The 17728-nt window shown below is 41.3% G+C and overlaps 1 protein-coding gene across 1 annotated transcript in view; it reads right to left on the reverse strand.

Annotated features, from left to right (window-relative positions):
- The window catches only part of OCA2 (OCA2 melanosomal transmembrane protein), a 154551-nt gene that overhangs the window by 50294 nt on the left and 86529 nt on the right, over positions 1–17728 (reverse strand). The window contains exons 12-14 of the mRNA XM_075535554.1: positions 15719–15843; positions 13326–13464; positions 195–327 (exon numbers count right to left, since the gene is read on the reverse strand). Of these exons, the coding sequence (XP_075391669.1) occupies positions 195–327; positions 13326–13464; positions 15719–15843 (397 nt within the window). The remainder of the gene's footprint in view (positions 1–194; positions 328–13325; positions 13465–15718; positions 15844–17728) is intronic.

The following is a 17728-nucleotide window of genomic DNA, read 5'->3' on the forward strand; positions in this document are numbered from 1 at the left end:
GGACAGAGAGCTTCAGAGACACGGCTCGTGAATTTGAACTCCCTGAGCACAGTGAACCATGTGGGGCTGGGTGTGCAGCAGCCCCACAACTTACATTCCCAAAGGTTCTCTGGCCTTTTTGTGAAAACTCTCCTTGGAAACAGAAGGTTGTCACTGTGAACTCTGAGGAGGCGTGAAGAGGGAACCATACTCACCCACGATCTCACCAGGCTCCTTATTGTACAACTTTTTGTTCCAGTACAGGAGGCGGAGGAAGGGACAGGAGATGAGGAGGACGAAGCAGATCCCCACGGACATGTGTGCCGTGAACTCGGCAAAGTCCAGACCCTGCGAGAGCAAATAGGAATCAGATGGCACGGCAGGAACCCAGAACCAACAGAGTGAGTCCGGTGGTGTCCGGTGAGGAAGATGCCTACATTCAGGCTGAGGAAAGGAATGGGCTCTTTGCTAGGATTTTGAAAAGGCTTCATAATATTTGTTTGGTTTTTGTTTCATGTTAAGAAACTAATTCTTACATGATGAGGGAAATACATGGGAAAACACCCCACCCAGACACCTGCTTGAAATGCGGAAAGGTTGTTTTCCACTTGGGCAGCCATCCAGGGTTACAAGGGCTCCTGGGCAGACCCCAGTCCCTGGCCAGGCCCTTTTGTCATTTTCCCATATTCTCATGCCCATTTCAATCCAGCCTGCCTCCGGGACTAAGTTAGATCAGGTTAGGTTAATGTGTCAGGATGAATACCCATTTTCTCATTCCTTTTGACCCTGCCCTGGTAAAGGTGACTGCCTGGTAGGATCTGACTCTTTCCTGCAGCATCCCAGCACCCAGGTGCCACAGACGGGGATCAGACATGGTGGCAAACACTGCATCATCAGCTGGGCATGGGGCACACGTGGAGAGAAGGAGCTATGTGGTCTCAGAGGGGTTGTGATGGAGGACTCCACGCAGTATTCTAGATGGGAGTCGGAAACACCGCTGCAAAGGCCTTGACTACAAGAAGCTCTTTAAACTACGTGACTGTTTATGAAACGAGTTATTTCTGCACTCGATTTCTAGAAAAAATATATCACTTTAACAGTTATGATGCTATAACACAGCTATAATTCATAAACAATAAACTTGTATCAGGTTTTAGGGCTTTCCAATGATAACTTGGACATTTTCATCGAGTAAGCACGGTACATCACATGATTATTCTTGAAAACCACATTAAGAAACCATAGTTGAGCGTGCATTTACAGGTAGAGAGCGTGAAAAGTTAGAGATAGGGATCGGAAGAATATTTTCAATTGTATAAGAATTTTTGGTAGTTTTTTGCATAGGTCGTACCTTGAACTTTGTAGTTATATAAAGAACTCATACCCCAAATATCTGGTTTAAAAGGGTTCAAACTAGGGTCCAAAAAAATGTTTAAATTTTCTTTCTTTCTTTCTTTGCTTTCTAAAATCAGATCCCCCACCAAAAAAATGAAGTCTTAGGTTGAGTCAAATGGTTTGAAATATAACTGTTACTGGTTTTCAGACAGCCCATGAGGATACAGCTATGTGGTATGGTGGAGCACATGAAGAAAACAATGACAAGCATATTAAAGGGGGGAAAGAGGACTAACGGGGTCCCGGGTGCATATTCCCAACTAAATAATGCAGCACTGAGCTAAAGTTTATAGTTTGTACCAGTGTGGCAATGGGCAGATTTATGAAGTAAGAAACAGTTGTAAGAAAATTCAAACTTACAACTTTAAGAAGGAACTAGGCAAATGCACTCTGCTGCTGTTATTGTTAGTTGCTCTTGAGGCAGTTCCACGTCATGTGACTTGTGTGCAGACTAGAACTGCGTATAGTTTTCATAGCTGTGACCTGAGAGGAAGACATGTGGAAACAGTCTGCCTAGATCCGTGCCTTGGATGTGTAAAAGTTATCCTCTACTGGGGTAGCCAGCTGGAGTGCCAACGGATCCTGGGCTTGACTCTGACCTCTAGGAAGGCCCTTCTGCTCCAACCCCCACACTCCTGTATCCATTTCCAGCCTGCCTATGGGTTTTAGGTTAGATTGCTAGGTCAGGATGAATCCATATTCTCTCCTTCCTCTTGTGCTTGCCCCTGTAAAGGTGACTGGCTGGTAGAATTTGTCTCTGAAGGTGCATCTGGGTGGGTTTGTCCCCCAAAATTTAGAAGATAGCTACCTGGCCAATATCCTGGAAGAAAATCATATTTGAGTACATTCCAAAGAAAGATGGTTCAACAGAATATGGAAATTATCCAACAATATATTTAATATCACATGCAAATAAAATTTTGCTGAAGATAATTCAGAAACATCTGTAGCAGTTATTGATGGAGAACTGCAAGACATTCAAGCCAGATTCAGAAGAGGACTTAACACAAGGGATATCATTGTTTATGAGAGATAAATTTTGGCTGAAAGCAGAGAACACACAAAAGCCTTGTGTGAACCATAACTGCAGGTAACACTGCAAATAATGAGAATTCTAAAACAACTATATTCATGCAGAACTTACACACAGACCAAAAGGCAGTTGCACGAATAGAACAAGATACTAGATGGTTTTAAAATCAGGAGAAGGCATGTGTCAAGGGTGTAGCCTTTCACCAGATTTAGTCACTTTGTATGCTAAGAGAATAAACTGAAGAAAACACAGCATCGGGATTGAAGGAAGACTCGTATACAGATGACACACAATCTTGCATATGAAAGCAAAGAGCACGGGAGCACTTAGTGATGAAGATCAGAGACTGCAGACTTCAGTGTGGATTCTAGCTCTATACCAGCAGTCTGCCTTTTCTTCCCAGGCTGTCATAGTTCTTTCTATTAGACTGTAGGCAGCTAGGTTGAGGCTTTTTCCAGTGAGAATTAAGGGCACTGGAACAGAAATACGCCGGTAATAAAGATGTCACCAGATGGGCCTAAGCACGTTAAGAGAAATACTACTCCCCACTTCTTGCTAATCTCCCCATCACTAAGCTACTCTTGCATGAAGATGTATTTTTCAGCCAACAGACCCCAACAAGCCCCCAACAGACCCCTGTTCCATTAAAATGCCAACAAGATTCAAGGGTATATGCAAGAGTCTTAACTCTGTCCTTTGTCCTTGAAATGCTAAGAATCATGTCAAGGACCAAAATTCTCCAGAATCACATCATTTGTGCCATGTAGATGCATTTTTGAAGTGGGGTACTCATCACTACTTCCATTCCAAATTAAACTTTACCCCTTTGGGAAAAGGTATAACCTCCTCCCAGTAAAACCCCAAGTATGTGTGGCTTCTCCTCCCCCTTTTTGCTTAGAAATCTGCCCCGGTCCTTTGTTCATTGAAACATGATTTTGAGAATAATTTCTCTGTCTCTATACTCTTATGAGTTATAAACTATGCTAATCTCCAATCTCACATGATTCCATGTCATTTTAGAGGGCAAATGGTGAGCCTGTTGAATTTGGTAATATTACAGATAAGTCCTTGTTTTTTCAACTGCTCCAGACATTTCTCCTTAAGCTTCGGTATTGCCCTCATTTGATGGTGTAATTAGGAAAATAATAAGGCATTTAATTACCTAAAAGAGAGAGTGAGAAAGAGAACCCACTGGAGTTAACGTGGGACATTCATGGTCATGTGAGCCCCATATATTTATGAAGTTGCAGCTGTGAACACCTGGACCAGCAACACCATTTTCTAGGAAGGATAACACAGGCTAGTCAAAACAAAACTCAAGTAACATTCACTTCTTAAATTCTTCTCTGTGGAGAACTCAAAAACATGTGTATGGAGTGCTTACCTGAAAATATTAGAGATTTTAGTAAAATATTCAAGGTCTAATTTGAGAATACAATTATATGTGGAAACCTGCTCTGGAGAGGATCACAACTCCAGATAGGGGAGTGGGGGCTGGGGGAAGGTAGTAAGAAATGACAGTGCATTAATATTGGACCTTCCAGGCTCAAGTATCATTTACAGTCTGCAAGGAGAGTTGTCCATGGGACTCCAGATTTTCCAGCACACTGCTAAAAGGAATGTGAGACAGAGGATTAGCTCACCTGTGTTTGTTACATTTGGACTGACAAACACAAGGTGGGCAGATTGATGTCACCAGGGGGCAAGAGGAGCTTTTCTGGTCCCAGTAAAGAGTTACAGTCTTGAAAACCACAGAGGCAGTTGTACCTGTCCTATAGGTTCTGTGTGTCTGCCCGGACTCCGTGGCAGTGAATTTTTTTAGTTCTCTCATACTGCCTGAAGGGACAGAACAGGAGCTTTTGCCCTGCCTGCTAAGGGAATTAAGAAAGAACTTTGTGAGACAAGTAACGAACAAAGGACTCTGAGAACTGGCTTGGTAACACCTTAACCTTGAAGTCAGGCCCTGGTGAAACTTATGACACATGACTCTACTCAAAAATAATTCTGAGACATGCTAGCCCAGAGCCACTGCTTAGACACATCTGAAAGAAAAGATGCATGAGACTTAAGGATGAGCTGGATAACTGATTAGAAAGTGACTTAACCATGTGTAGAGTGACAGGCCCCTCCCCTTTGAAAGTGCCATTTAAAATTAGAAGGGTTCCCTTAGACACTGTTTCTTCTCAACTCAAGAGGGAGGACCCATTCATCCCAGAATAAAGTGTGTCTTATCGATGCGTAAGGTATTCCTTCTCAACTCTAAAGAGGGGCCCACTTCATGTCTTTTGAGGTGATTCTATATGTTAATAAAACTGTGACTTAATTTTTGGCTGCTGTGCGCATGTGTGTGACCACAGCTTATCTCTGGACCCTAACAAACCACACTGGAATGGAGCTTTCTAGTTCCCTGGGATGGCAGCCCAGGAGCTAAACTTCATACTACCTAATTTTAAGATTTATATATCCTATCACACCTCATCTCTCAATTGTTCCACTTAAGATTTGAGGTAGTTAAAGTTTATTGTGTCAATCTGGCCGATAAACCCATGTGGGGTTGACTGAAGGGCAGAGAGATAAATGGCTCGGTGAGCCTTGACTTTCTAGCTTTGGGTCTCTTTCTTTGTGATGGTCGGACCAGGGCGCAGCTGCCTTAGCCAGTTCCCTGCTTCAGTTGGCAAGGCTCACTTCTTGCAAGACATCCCTGAGAAGAAGCCACATGGACCTAACCCGATGCAGCCCTGGGTGCTGGAGCAGCAATGTAGAGACCCCTGATAGTGCAAGAAATGCTTGCATGCTCACTGATTCAGCTTTCCTCCTGCAGTCGGCGTCATTGCATGTGTTTTGTGATCTGGAGGAGGACTTTGTGTGTTGGTGTCAGACATATGGGCTAATGTTGGACTTGTGAGCTTGGGCAGCACTGGGTTGGGATGTTTTCTTGATGTGCACTTGCCCTTTATATAAAAGTCTCTCTTATACATATGAGTCTGTGGATTTGTTTCTCTAATGTACCCAGACCAACACAAGTGTACTTATGTATTTCTATGGGATTGGAAGCTTTATCACCAATATTTCACATACTGGCAGGGTCACCCATGGTGGACAGGTTTCAGCAGGGCTTCGTAACTAAGACAGACAAGGGGGGAAAGGCTTGGTGATCTGCTAGTGAAAATTTGTCACTGAACATCCAATGTGTTTTAATTATGAGCCCCTGGATGGGAAGTTACTCAAAAGAAGACTGAAGAAGGATTGCTTTCTCAGAGCAGAATTAAACTTGAAGGAAAACCTTTAAGACCTTCATTTGCTGATGTGGCATGACTCAAAATGAAAAGTGAATTCTGAAAACATCCACTAGTAACCTGAACATTACCAAAACTCCAAGCAAGCTCACTGCCATAGAGTCCATTCCGACCCATAGCGACCCTAAAGGACTGAGTAGAAATGCCCTCGTGGGTTCCAAGACTGTCACTCTTTATGGGAGTAGAAACTCTTTCTCTCAAAGAAGAGCTGGCAGCTGAGAGTTTCTGACCTTCTGGTTAGTCGCTCAAGGCACAAAACTCTGCCCCAAGGGCTCCTTAACTGGCACATGAGATGTACAAAATATGAAACAAGGAAAATAGGAAGCCCTCAGATGAAATGGAAGATCAACATCTTGGGCTTCAGTGAGCTGACATGGACTGGTATCAGCCATTTTAATCTGAATGTGATATGTTCAACTATGCCAGGCACAACAAATAGGAGAGGAAGGCCATTACATCATCATTAAAAAGAATATCAACTTTGTTGATATTCCATCAGTAAATAAGGTATTCATCAGAAAAACTGCTTCAACAGCATAATTAACATTTGTACAAGCAGAACTTTCTGGATTAATTACACAGGAAGAAAATAAGCTATATTTGTTATATAAAAAAAGAGAGAGAGAGATGATGGATCAGTTCAACAGTAACAAAAGAAAAGTCTGAAGGGAATCTATAGAAGTTCAAGATGAAGCTGAAGAAAATCAAAGATTCGGCAACATACAGGACTGATATATGAACATCAACTGTATTCCTGTAAACTAGTGAAGAGAGCTCTGAAAAATAAATCAAGAAAACATATCGCTTATAATAGCAACACAAACATGAAATATTTAATAATAAATCTAAAATGAGAAACAGAAGAATTGTATAAGGAAAACTACAGAACACGACTACAAAAATCCCAGAGACATATATACATGGAAGAACAACCATGTTCATGGCAGACAGGCTTAAAAATGTCACGACTAACCAAAGCAAACTATCCACACATGCAATTCCAATCTAGATACCAAATTCATTCTTTAAAGAAAGGAAAAAACAAATTATTAGCTTTTTATGAAGAGGGAAGAGGCCCAAGATTAGCAAAGACTTTTTAAGAAGAAGAAGAACAAAATAGGAAGCCTCCCACTTCCTGATGTAAAATCCTATTACACAGCCACAGTAGCTAAAACAGCATGGTACTGGTACAATGAGAGATAAATAGATTAATGGAATCGAATAAAGAACACAGAAATAAATTCATCCACCTACAGACAACTGATATCCAACCAAGAGCCAATAAATATTAAATGGGGAAAGATAGCTTTTCAAAAAATATTGATGGCTAAATTATATCTTTATCTGCAGAAGCATGACACAGGGCCCATACATCACCTTTGTATAAAAATGAACTCAAGATGAATCAAATATCTAAATGTAACTCTCAGAATTATAAAGAGAAAATAGGGACAAAAATGAAGGGCCCTTTTATAGGACCCTTAATATAAAGGAACACATATAATATATGACAAGCTAGATGACTGGGACCCCTGTGGCAGAAGACTTCATCAAAAGTTCAGAAAGAAAAAAAAAAGTTCAAAAAGAACACAGAGTAGAAGGTGGATTTTGACAACAGTGCAATGAGCAAGGGACTAATCACTAAACTCTATAGAGATCTTCAATACATCAGTAATAAGAAAATTAACTATCTAAAAGTGGACAAAATATATGAACAGACAACTCCCCAATGACATCTAAATGATTAACAAATATATGAAGCCATCTCAGGATCATTAGTCATCCCAGAGACACAAATCAACAACAATGAGATATCCCTTTAACTTTCAATGATAACCAAATAAAAAAGAGCAATTGCTGTAGAGGGTGTGAGAGTTTGGAACACTCATACACTGCTGGTGGGACTGTAAATATGTACAACTACTGTGGAAAATTACATAGCACTACCTCACACAACTGGGAGAGGGAATTCCCTAAGACCCAGCAGTATCTCTTATGGGTACATACCCTATAGAAGTAAGAGTTGTAGCACGAATAGATGTTTGCATAACCATGCCCATCACAGCACTATTCATTATAACAAGAAGTTGCAAACAACATGATTGCTCATCAATAGAAGAATGGATAAAGAAACTGATTCTTGCACATTATGAAATACATTATGCAAATCACACACTGTGCATCGCTAGAAACAACAACACGGCTGAAGCCACAAAGCAAGTATTGACCTGGAGAATATTATGCTGAGTGAAATTGTTATTAGGTGACATTGAGTCCATTCCTACTCATAGCAAAACTATATACAACAGAACAGAATAAATCACTGCCAGGTCCTGCACCATCCTCACAATTGTTCTTATACTTGAGCCCACTGCTGCAGCCACTGTGTCGATCCATCTTTTGAGGGCCCTGGTCTTTTTTGTTGCCCCTCTACCCAACATGCTGTTCTTCTCAAGGGACTCGCCTCTCCTGACAACCTGTCAAAGTACTTGAGACGAAGTCAATAATATTCGCCAACACCATAGTTCAGACACATTGATTTTTCTTCCATCTTCCTTACTCATCAGCGCCTAACTTTCCACCTGCATAATAGGCAACTGAAAATCCCATGCCGTGGGACAGGCCTTCATCCTCAAAGTAACACCATTGTTTTTCAACGCTCTCAAGAGGTCCTGGGTAGATGTGGCTTCCTTGAGCTTGAGTGTGGACCCAAGCAAGACAAAATCCTTGACTGCTCCAACCTTTTCTCCGTCTATCATGATGTCACCTACTGATCCAGTTGTGAGGATTTGGGTTTTATTGACATTGAGTTGTAATCCACCCTGAAGGCTGCAACCCTTGATTGTCATCAGCAAGTGCTTCGAGTCCTCCTCACTCTCAGAAAGCAAGGTTGTGTCATCAGCATATTGCAAGCTGTTAATAAGACTTCCTCCCATCCTGATGCCACATGCTTCTTCATCTAACCCAGCGTCTCTGATGATTGGCTCAGAATACAGAGTGAATAAGTATGCTGAGAAGATACAACCCCGCTGCACACTTTTTCTACTTTTAAACCATTTAGTATTCCCTTGTGCTGTTCACAATATGACCTCTTGATCTACATGCATGTTCTGCATGAGCACAATAAAGTGTTCTGGAATTCTCATTTTTATCAAGGTTAAACATGTTTGGCTGCAGTACATGCCTGTATTTAGACCTCTATAAATGTCCTTGGCCTCCAAGTTCTTTCCTCTATTGACTTTGACTTTCCTCTTGTCCCATTATCATGTTCAGCCTTCAATCGGGTTTCCATAATTCCTCTCAGTTACATTACCCTTGATTAAGCCCCACCAGGCATCCTAAGCCCTCCTTGCCATCTATTTTAGATCACTTTTTGTTCCCTTGTCCCTGGGTTTATTAACACCCACTTCCTTTCCCCTCCTGTGTCCCCCTAGAACCATCAGTCTCATTGTTTTTCCCTCCAGAATGTTTCTCCTGCCTATCTTATCTAGATAGACATGTAAAGACAATAACAAGCACAAAAACAAGACAAAGCCAAACAGAACAACAAAAGAAAACAAAACAACAACAAAAAAAGAAAATAACAACAAAAAAACAAGCCTATAAATAGCTCCAGGTCGATCTGTTGACTTTTAGGAGTGTTTTCATTTAGAGTTTGATGGGGTGTCACGCTCTAGCCCCAAAGTCTATTTTTGGTATTCCCCAGGGACTTCATTGCTTTGCTCCCCTTGCTGCTCTGTTGCACACCCTTAGTGTTTTGCCCCAGTGTGATGGGGTCAGATGGGGCTCAATTCCCATACTGTGTCTCCAGTGTTGTCCCTCGTGCTTGCTCTGATTTTTATGGGGATTGCCATTGGGGAGAATCATTGTGTCAAAAAAATTTAACCCTCTGGTCCTTGAGAAAAGTATCTCTGTATTCTTTAATTATTGAATTTAATTATTTCTGTGTATAGGTCTTAAATGCATTTTATCAGATTCAGCCAGGAATATTTTATACTGATGCTATTGTAAATGATATAACACTTGTTATTATTTTCCTTATCAATTAAACCAGAGATTTATCAATGTGTTATTAATCTTGTCAAAGAAATTGTTTTGTTTACATTAATTGCTCCTACTGTTTCTCCACTCTGGTCTTCATTTTTTTTCTGCATAATTTTACTTTACATTTCTCTAGTCTGGTGCCTTAGGATGGAAGCTGAGATTGCTGCTTTGAGATATTTCTTCTTTTCTAACATAGACTCACTCTGTATTGGAACAAATTTAATGACATTTAATTTAGGTGAATTCCATTGACAGTTGTGTCATTTCTGACTCATAGGGACTCTATGGACAGAACAGAACTTCTCCTTAGGGCTCGTGAGACTGTAACAATGTCATCTTCACCCACAGAACAACACACAGTATGACTAGTAGCTCAATGTTTAATCCACTTAGCCCCTAGCACTACTTAATATTGGTAAATGGTGGTAAAAATTTCATTCCACATACTACTTTAGATCAGAGAACAGCAAACCTAGATTATATACTAGGTATACAGTTTTTCATAAATACATTAGAAAATGTACATACTCATTCATCAGTGTATTACTGCTTGCATGCCACAATAGTAGAATACAGTAGTTTGAAAGAGATTGTGTGGTTCCCAGGCCTACAATATTAACTATTTGTCCATTTAAGAAAAAGTTTGATGACTCCTGATTTAAGAAGAATCTCACATGTTTGTATAATACTCTCTTTTGCTTAGCATTCAGTTCCCAGTATTTTCTATTTGCGATTTTTTAAATCATTTAATTAGGGACTCATACAACTCTTATCACAATCCATACATACATCAATTGTGTAAAGCACATTTGTACATTCATTACCCTCATCATTCTCAAAACATTTGCTCTCCACTTAACCCCCTGGCATCAACTCCTCATTTTTCCCCTCCTTCCCCATTCCCCCACCCTCATGAACCCTTGATAATTTATAAATTATTATTTTGTCATCTCTTGCCCTGTCCAACATCTCCCTTCACCCCATTTTCTGTTGTCCATATCCCAGGGAGGAGGTCATATGTAGATCCTGGAAATCAGGTCCTCTTTCCAACCCACCCTCCCTCTACCCTCCCAGTATCGCCACTTACACCATTGGTCATGAAGGGATCATCCATCATGAATTCCTTGTGTTTCCAGTTCCTATCTATACCAGTGTACATCCTCTGGTCTAACTAGATTTACAAGGTAGAACTTGGACCATGATAGTTGGCGGGGAGGGGGTAAGGAAGCATTTAGGAACTAGAGGAAAGTTGTATTTTTCATCGTTGCTATATTGCACCCTGACTGGCTCCTCCCCTCCCTGAGACCCTTCTGTAAGGGGATATCCAGTGGCCTACAAATGGGCTTTGAGTCTCTACTCCACACACACCCTCATTCATTATGGTAAGATTTTTTGTTCTGATGATGCCTGATACCTGACCCCTTCGACACCTTGTGATCGCACAGGCTTGTGTGCTTTTTCCATGTGGGTTTTGTTGGTTCTTAGCTAGATGGCTGCTTGTTTACCTTCAAACCTTAAAGATCCCAGACACTATATCTTTTGATAGCCGGGCACCATCAGCTTTCTTCACCACATTTGCTTATGCACCCATTTGTTTTCAGCGATCACATCATGGAGGTGAGCACACAATGATATGATTTTTTGTTCTTTGATGCCTGATAACTGATCCCTTTGGCACCTCGTGATCACATAGGCTGGTGTGCTTCTTCCATGTGGGCTTTGTTGCTTCTGAGCTAGATGGCCAGTTGTTTACCTTCAAGTCTTTAAGACCCCAGACACTATACCTTTTGATAGCCGGGAACCATCAGCTTTCCTCACCACATTTGCTTATTTACCTGCTTTATCTTCAGTGGTTGTGTTGGGAAGGTGAGCATCATAGAATGCCAATTTAATAGAAGAAAGCATGTTTACCTGCATGCGCTGATCTGAGTACAGTAATGAATAACTTTCTATTTTTTGTATTTCTCTCTGTGTGTAGCTATCTCTTTTTTAGTAGTCTGTCATACAACATCTAGCCACCATGGTCTCCCATATTCTAAAATGCACCTCCTCAACTCAGGGACTTCACCGGGCTCACCTAGATTTATCTCCTGGTAAGACATCTTAGACCCTGGGCAATCATAGGACTCACATCATTCGGTTTCTATCCTCAGGAAACAAGTGGGTCTTTTGTTGTCAGATGTCTTTTGTCTTGATAATTATTTTTCCATAATTTTAAATTATTATTATTTCAAACAAGATAGCAAATTCAGACCCTTGAGCTGCAAAAGTTGTGCTCTTCTATGCACACATAACCACACACAACATTCTGTGAAGCTCTGTGCCAAATTATTAGGGGATTTTTCTCCAAATGGTAAGATTAAGGCAAATATTTTATTTGTGCATTCATGTGATTTTTATTTCCTACAGTGTAATGTACAATAAAAATATTAATATAACATTTTTCTAGAAATGATTCTCTCACGTGTATGAGATGTATCCTGGGTGACAGAGGGCCTAGAACAAATGACAGGCTCTGCTACCCTTTGAAGCACACTGGATGACATGACTATGGGCAGAGCTATGTGCAACAACTCAGTGTACCAGCAAGGCTGAGAGATGGAACAGGTGGTTTTCCAGGGTACTCCGGAGTATAAAGTTTAACCAACTGACCTAAGTTGTGCCTGAATGTCTATGGTATGGCTCATAAAGTGGCCATAAGGATCTTAGAACTTGAAATTTTCTGATGTTTAAATACTTTTATTGAAGATGGCTTGCACACATAAACACCCAGGCATACTAAGTAGATAGACACAAAAACATATTATTTATAATAAATGCAACTAATTCTGGAGCATTTTTACTGATGCCTCAGAGATAGGAGACGTTAAAACTCTTGATGACCCAGAATGATAAATGGCACCTAGCCACATAGTTCCAATTTTAACCCTTTAAAACTGTAAAATAAAAATTGTAGTCTTTTCACTAAAACTTTGCCTTTGGTTTAGTGTACAAATAAATTATATTTTTTAAGTTATAAGGGCTTTTAAGAATGTTTAAACCCCTTCTTTTTCTGACCTTTTCTTTTTTTAATTCTCAGTCCTCCAACAGTGAAGAACCACCATCAGTGACGATCTCATCTAGAGAAACAATCCTCTATTGTTGTTCATAACACTAAATTGAAGACATCTCAGGCCTACTAATTTAATTAATATGACACAATAAACTTACTAACTAGATCATCTATTGCAATAATTTCTTTTAAAGGTTATTTGAATGAAAGAAGCCAATTTGGATCAGTTAGGTTTACATTGGAAGGAATATCAACTAATATCCCACTCTTGATATGGTGCACAGTGCTTACAAAGAAAAGGTGACATAGATGTGCTTGGTTTCTAGTAAAGTTACTTCCTGTAGATACTCATGTATAAGACAAGATTTTAAGCACCTTTTTCATGTAGATTTTATGGTAAAATTAGGTGCCTCAGCTGATATTCGGGTCAGGTTATACTCGAGTATATACGGTATTTTGGATAGAGTACTAAGTGAGAAATGTTAGTCGGCATATATTAGACGCAACCCTTTATGCGGGTTCATACCATTTTTCTCAACTCCTGGTTGGAAACAATCATGACATTTGGGGGATCTCCAATGGCAGTGGCAGCGCCTCCGATGTTTGTGAAGATAACTTCTGCAATCAGGACTTGTCTAGGATCCAGATTCAGGACGTCACATAATCTGTCACAAAGCAAACAAAAGGACAGTAATCTCTTGCGTTCACATTTTAAGAGGTCTGTGAACAACCCAAATGTTTGCATTTCTTGCGTAACCAAGAAGATGCACAAATACATCTACAAGATGGGCAAGACTAGAAGATGAACAATGCCCTAAGAGATTATTAGAACTTGAGTGAAAGCTGACTCGGAGAATGGCATTTCTTCCCAAAGTTAACCAGTTTGACACTTTTGGCTTCCAGGTTCTGGAGGGAATTCCCTGTGGGTAGGTCTCTCGAGAAGGACAGGCCTTGGCCCAGGTGAATGCCCACTAACAGCTAGACTCTGAGCGCTGGGGGGCAACAGAAGCACCCTGCCTAATGGCACACATCTAAACCTTCCTGTCCTCTCCTGAGCTTTCCCTTCGCTGACGCAGAATCTGTTCCCCCCCCCCCCAGCAGTCAGTCACTCAGCTCCTGCACAACTCCTCTCTTTAGATGCAAAGTGCTTCTTTCATCTAAAGGAGCACACACCCTACAACAAATAGTTCTGCAGTTGTTCTTACTAGAGTCTTCTGGGAGCTTTTATCTATTTTTAAATTATTTTTTAAAGTACTTTTATGGGGGGCTCTTACATCTCTTATCACAATCCATACATTCCTCCAGTGTGTCAAGCACATTTGCACATATGCTGCCATCATCATTTTCAAAGCATTCTCTTCCCACTTTAGTCCCTGACATCAGCTCCCCATTTGTTCCCCTTTCCTCCCCCACCTGCCATCCCTCACAAACCCTTGATAAGTTATAGATTATTTTTTCCATATCTTACATTGTCCTCCATCACCCCTCCCCCAACTTTTCCATTATTCGTCCCCCCTGGGAAGGGGTTCTATTAAATTCCTCTTGTAGTTTAGGTGACAGTTTACAGAGTAAATTAGTTTTTCAGTCAACAATTTGTACACAATTTCTTGTGACATAGGTTGCAGTCACCTCAAAGTAATAGCACTCTTCCCACTTCCTCCCTGCATTTCCATCTTTAATTGCCCTTCTATTTTGCCTCTTCCTGCCCTTTGAGCTTAGTTTGGGGGCCAATCCCACCCCTTTGATCTTATATAGTTGATTGCACTGAGGAGTACATTGCTCCCTGATGTTATTCATGACTTTATAGGTCTATCTTTTGTTTGGCTGAAAATTTACCCTCAGGGATGGGTTCCCTTCTGGATTTGAAGGGTGTCTGCATAGGGGCTCAGATCCTTCCTCTTCCCTTCCCCACACTCCAACTTCTACTTTCTCCGTGGCTTCAATTTCCAGAGGCCAAATGTGTTCTTCCCAGGATTCTTTGGAGCCAGAAGTACCTCCCTAGGGTAATTTTGGAAATACTGAGCGATAAGTCTCAGGACCCAAGCAGTCTCCACACGTTATCTAGTTCCCAAGCATGTCACCACTTTAATGGCACAAACAGCACAGTGTGGCCGGAGGATCCATCCGTTCATCACAGGCGTCACTGAGGGAATGCCTACCCTGTCCCTTTGTAACTCTAGATTAAGAAAAGTGCTGCACGTGACAGAACTAAGTAGCAAGTACCCAGGCCTGGGGCCCAAAGCTCACAGGACTGAAAGAATATGGAGTACGGAGGTAAAATCTAACCTTTGCCCAAGAAGGTTCCGGTTGCAGGAGATTCTGAGAAATAGCTTCTGGCACTCATTGAATGTTGAGTAATTGAAGTGTTTGGAATTAAAAGAAGCCTCTTTTCTCACCTCCTAAAAGGCCTTGTAGAGATGTGGCAGGCTGGCCCTGGCTCCATTTAGCCTAGTCTGTTTAGCAGCCCTCTGGTCCTCATGAAAGGCTCTCTAATCCTCATACTGGGCATTCCTGGGTAGACTGGAGCAGGAGCCATTGATGAGATGAGGAAATGATGATCTTTCTGCCATCTAATTGATTTGAGGTCATAGAACAATAACTCATAGCATCTTTGGTTAATGGTCAGGATTAAAGTTTAATTTTCATGAAAGCAAGGCTTGCGTCTTCCTTTGTCTTGCAGGCATTTCTGCAGCAGTGTTGACCAACCTGAAAGCTATTACAGTGCTGTGACCATGTGACGTTGGAATAATGCGACACGGCTCAGACAAAACACCTGCCAACATAACAGCTGAACTGACACTTGGTGGACCTGTGAGGTGAAAAGATGTCTCTTATCGCGGGTATAAAGAAGAAGTCGTGAACAGGGCTGTCCTACCATGAGGCCAGTCAGAACACATGTGGCAGAAGCATGCTGCATACCTGATGGTCACAGGAGTGAAAAGCAGCATGGTGGTCACGTTGTCTAAGAAGGCTGAGAGGACAGCAGCAATGAGACACAGCATGATGATCATGGCCCACACTCTTCCCCTGGAGAACTGGTAGGCCTGCAGCAGACACACCACACACGGTCATGGCTATGTGGCTCTCTACATCATTAGTTAGGCTAAAGATGATTCATTTCTAAAAATAACACTTCGGTTCTAAAACAAGAAAGCAACAAACAAAAACCCACACCCGTCGTTAAATTGTATGCTCATTTTGCTCTCCTCTCGCCATCTGAATGATGATGTGGTCATTAGGTGCCACACCCACGACAACCCTCGCACAGCAGAACAAAGCAGTGTTTGTTCCTGCGCCATCCTCACGATTGTTCCTATGTCTGGTCCAATTGTTGTAGCCACCCTGTCAATCCATCTTCTCAAGGGCCTTCCTTTCGCTTCCCTTCTACCAAGCATGATGTCCATTCCAGGGACTAGTCTCTCTTGACAAGTCTAAGTATGTAAAAAGGCTCACTGTCCTTGATTCTAAGGTGCCCTCTGGTCATACTTCCTCCAAAACAGATGCTTGGCCTTTGGGCTGTCCATGGCACTTTCAATATTCTCCAGCACCACAATTCAAATGCATCTTCTTCAGTCTTTTTATTCCATGTCCCACTTCCAGATGCATATGAGGCAATTGAAAATACCATGGCTTTGGCCAAGTGCACCCTAGTTCTCAAAGTAAGATTCTTGCTTTTCAGCACTCTAAGACTCTCAGCAGGTCATGTACAGCAGATTTACCAATGCAACACATGTTTGCTCTCTTGATTGCTGCTTCCATCAGCAACTTCAACCTTTTGTCCACTTTTGATGTTCCCTATTTTTTCAGTTGTGAAAATTGGGGTCTTCTTAACATTAAGTTGGAATCTACAGTGAAGATTGCAATCCTTGATTTTCAATAGCAAGTGCTTCGAGATCTCTTCACTTTTAACTGGCGCAGTTGTGTCATCTGCATATTGAAGGTTGTTAATAAGCTTTCCTCCAATCCTGATGCAACATTCTTCTTCACACAGCTTCTCGGATGATTTTCTCAGCATATTGATCGAATAAGTAGTGGTGAGAGGATACAACTCTAACACACACACACCTTTTCTGATTTTAAACCATTCGGAATGTCCCTATTCTGTTTACACAATTGTGTCTTGATCTACATACAGGTTGCTCACGAGCAAAGTGTTCTGGAATTCCCATTTTTCTCAAGGTTATCTATAGTTCATTATAGTCAACGCAGTCAAATGCCTTTGCATAGTCAATAAAACACAAGTAAGCATCTTTCTGGTACTGACGGCTTTCAGTCAAGATTCATCTGATATCACCAATGACACTCTTTGTTCCATGTATTCTTCTGAATCCAGCCTGAAGCTCTGGCAACTCCCTGTCAATGTACTGCTGCAACTGTTGGATGGTCTTCAAGATTTTACTTGCATGTGCTATCAGTTGTAGTGTGCTATAGTTTGAGCATTCTGTTAGGTTGCCTTTCTTTGAACTGGGCATAAATATGGATCTCTTCGAGTCAGTTGGCCAACTAGCTGTCTTCCAAATCTCCTGGCATAGATAAGTCAGTGTTTCCAATGCTTCCTCAGCTTGTTGAAACATTTCCATTGGTACTCCATCAATTTCTGGAGCCTTGTTTTTGGCTAGTGCTTTCAGGGCAGCTTGCACTTCTTCCTTCAGCACCGCTGCATCTTGCTCATATGCTCCCTCCTGAAACAGCGGAATGCCAAATGGCTCGGTGACGGTGTATTCTATTTTCTTTTGTTACTTCCTATATCTTTCGATATTTTTGCAGATATAAGTTGTCAATATTGTAACTTGACACTTGAATTTTTTCTTGAATTCTTTCTGTTTAAGTAAGATTTGTGTGCTTCTCAGAGGCAACCATGGTGAGACTTCTACTTACATACTTTGGACATGTTATCCGGAGAGACCTGTCCCTGGAGAAGGAGATCAT

The sequence above is a fragment of the Tenrec ecaudatus genome, chromosome 17 (genome assembly GCF_050624435.1).
Source record: "Tenrec ecaudatus isolate mTenEca1 chromosome 17, mTenEca1.hap1, whole genome shotgun sequence".
NCBI lineage: Eukaryota > Metazoa > Chordata > Mammalia > Afrosoricida > Tenrecidae > Tenrec > Tenrec ecaudatus.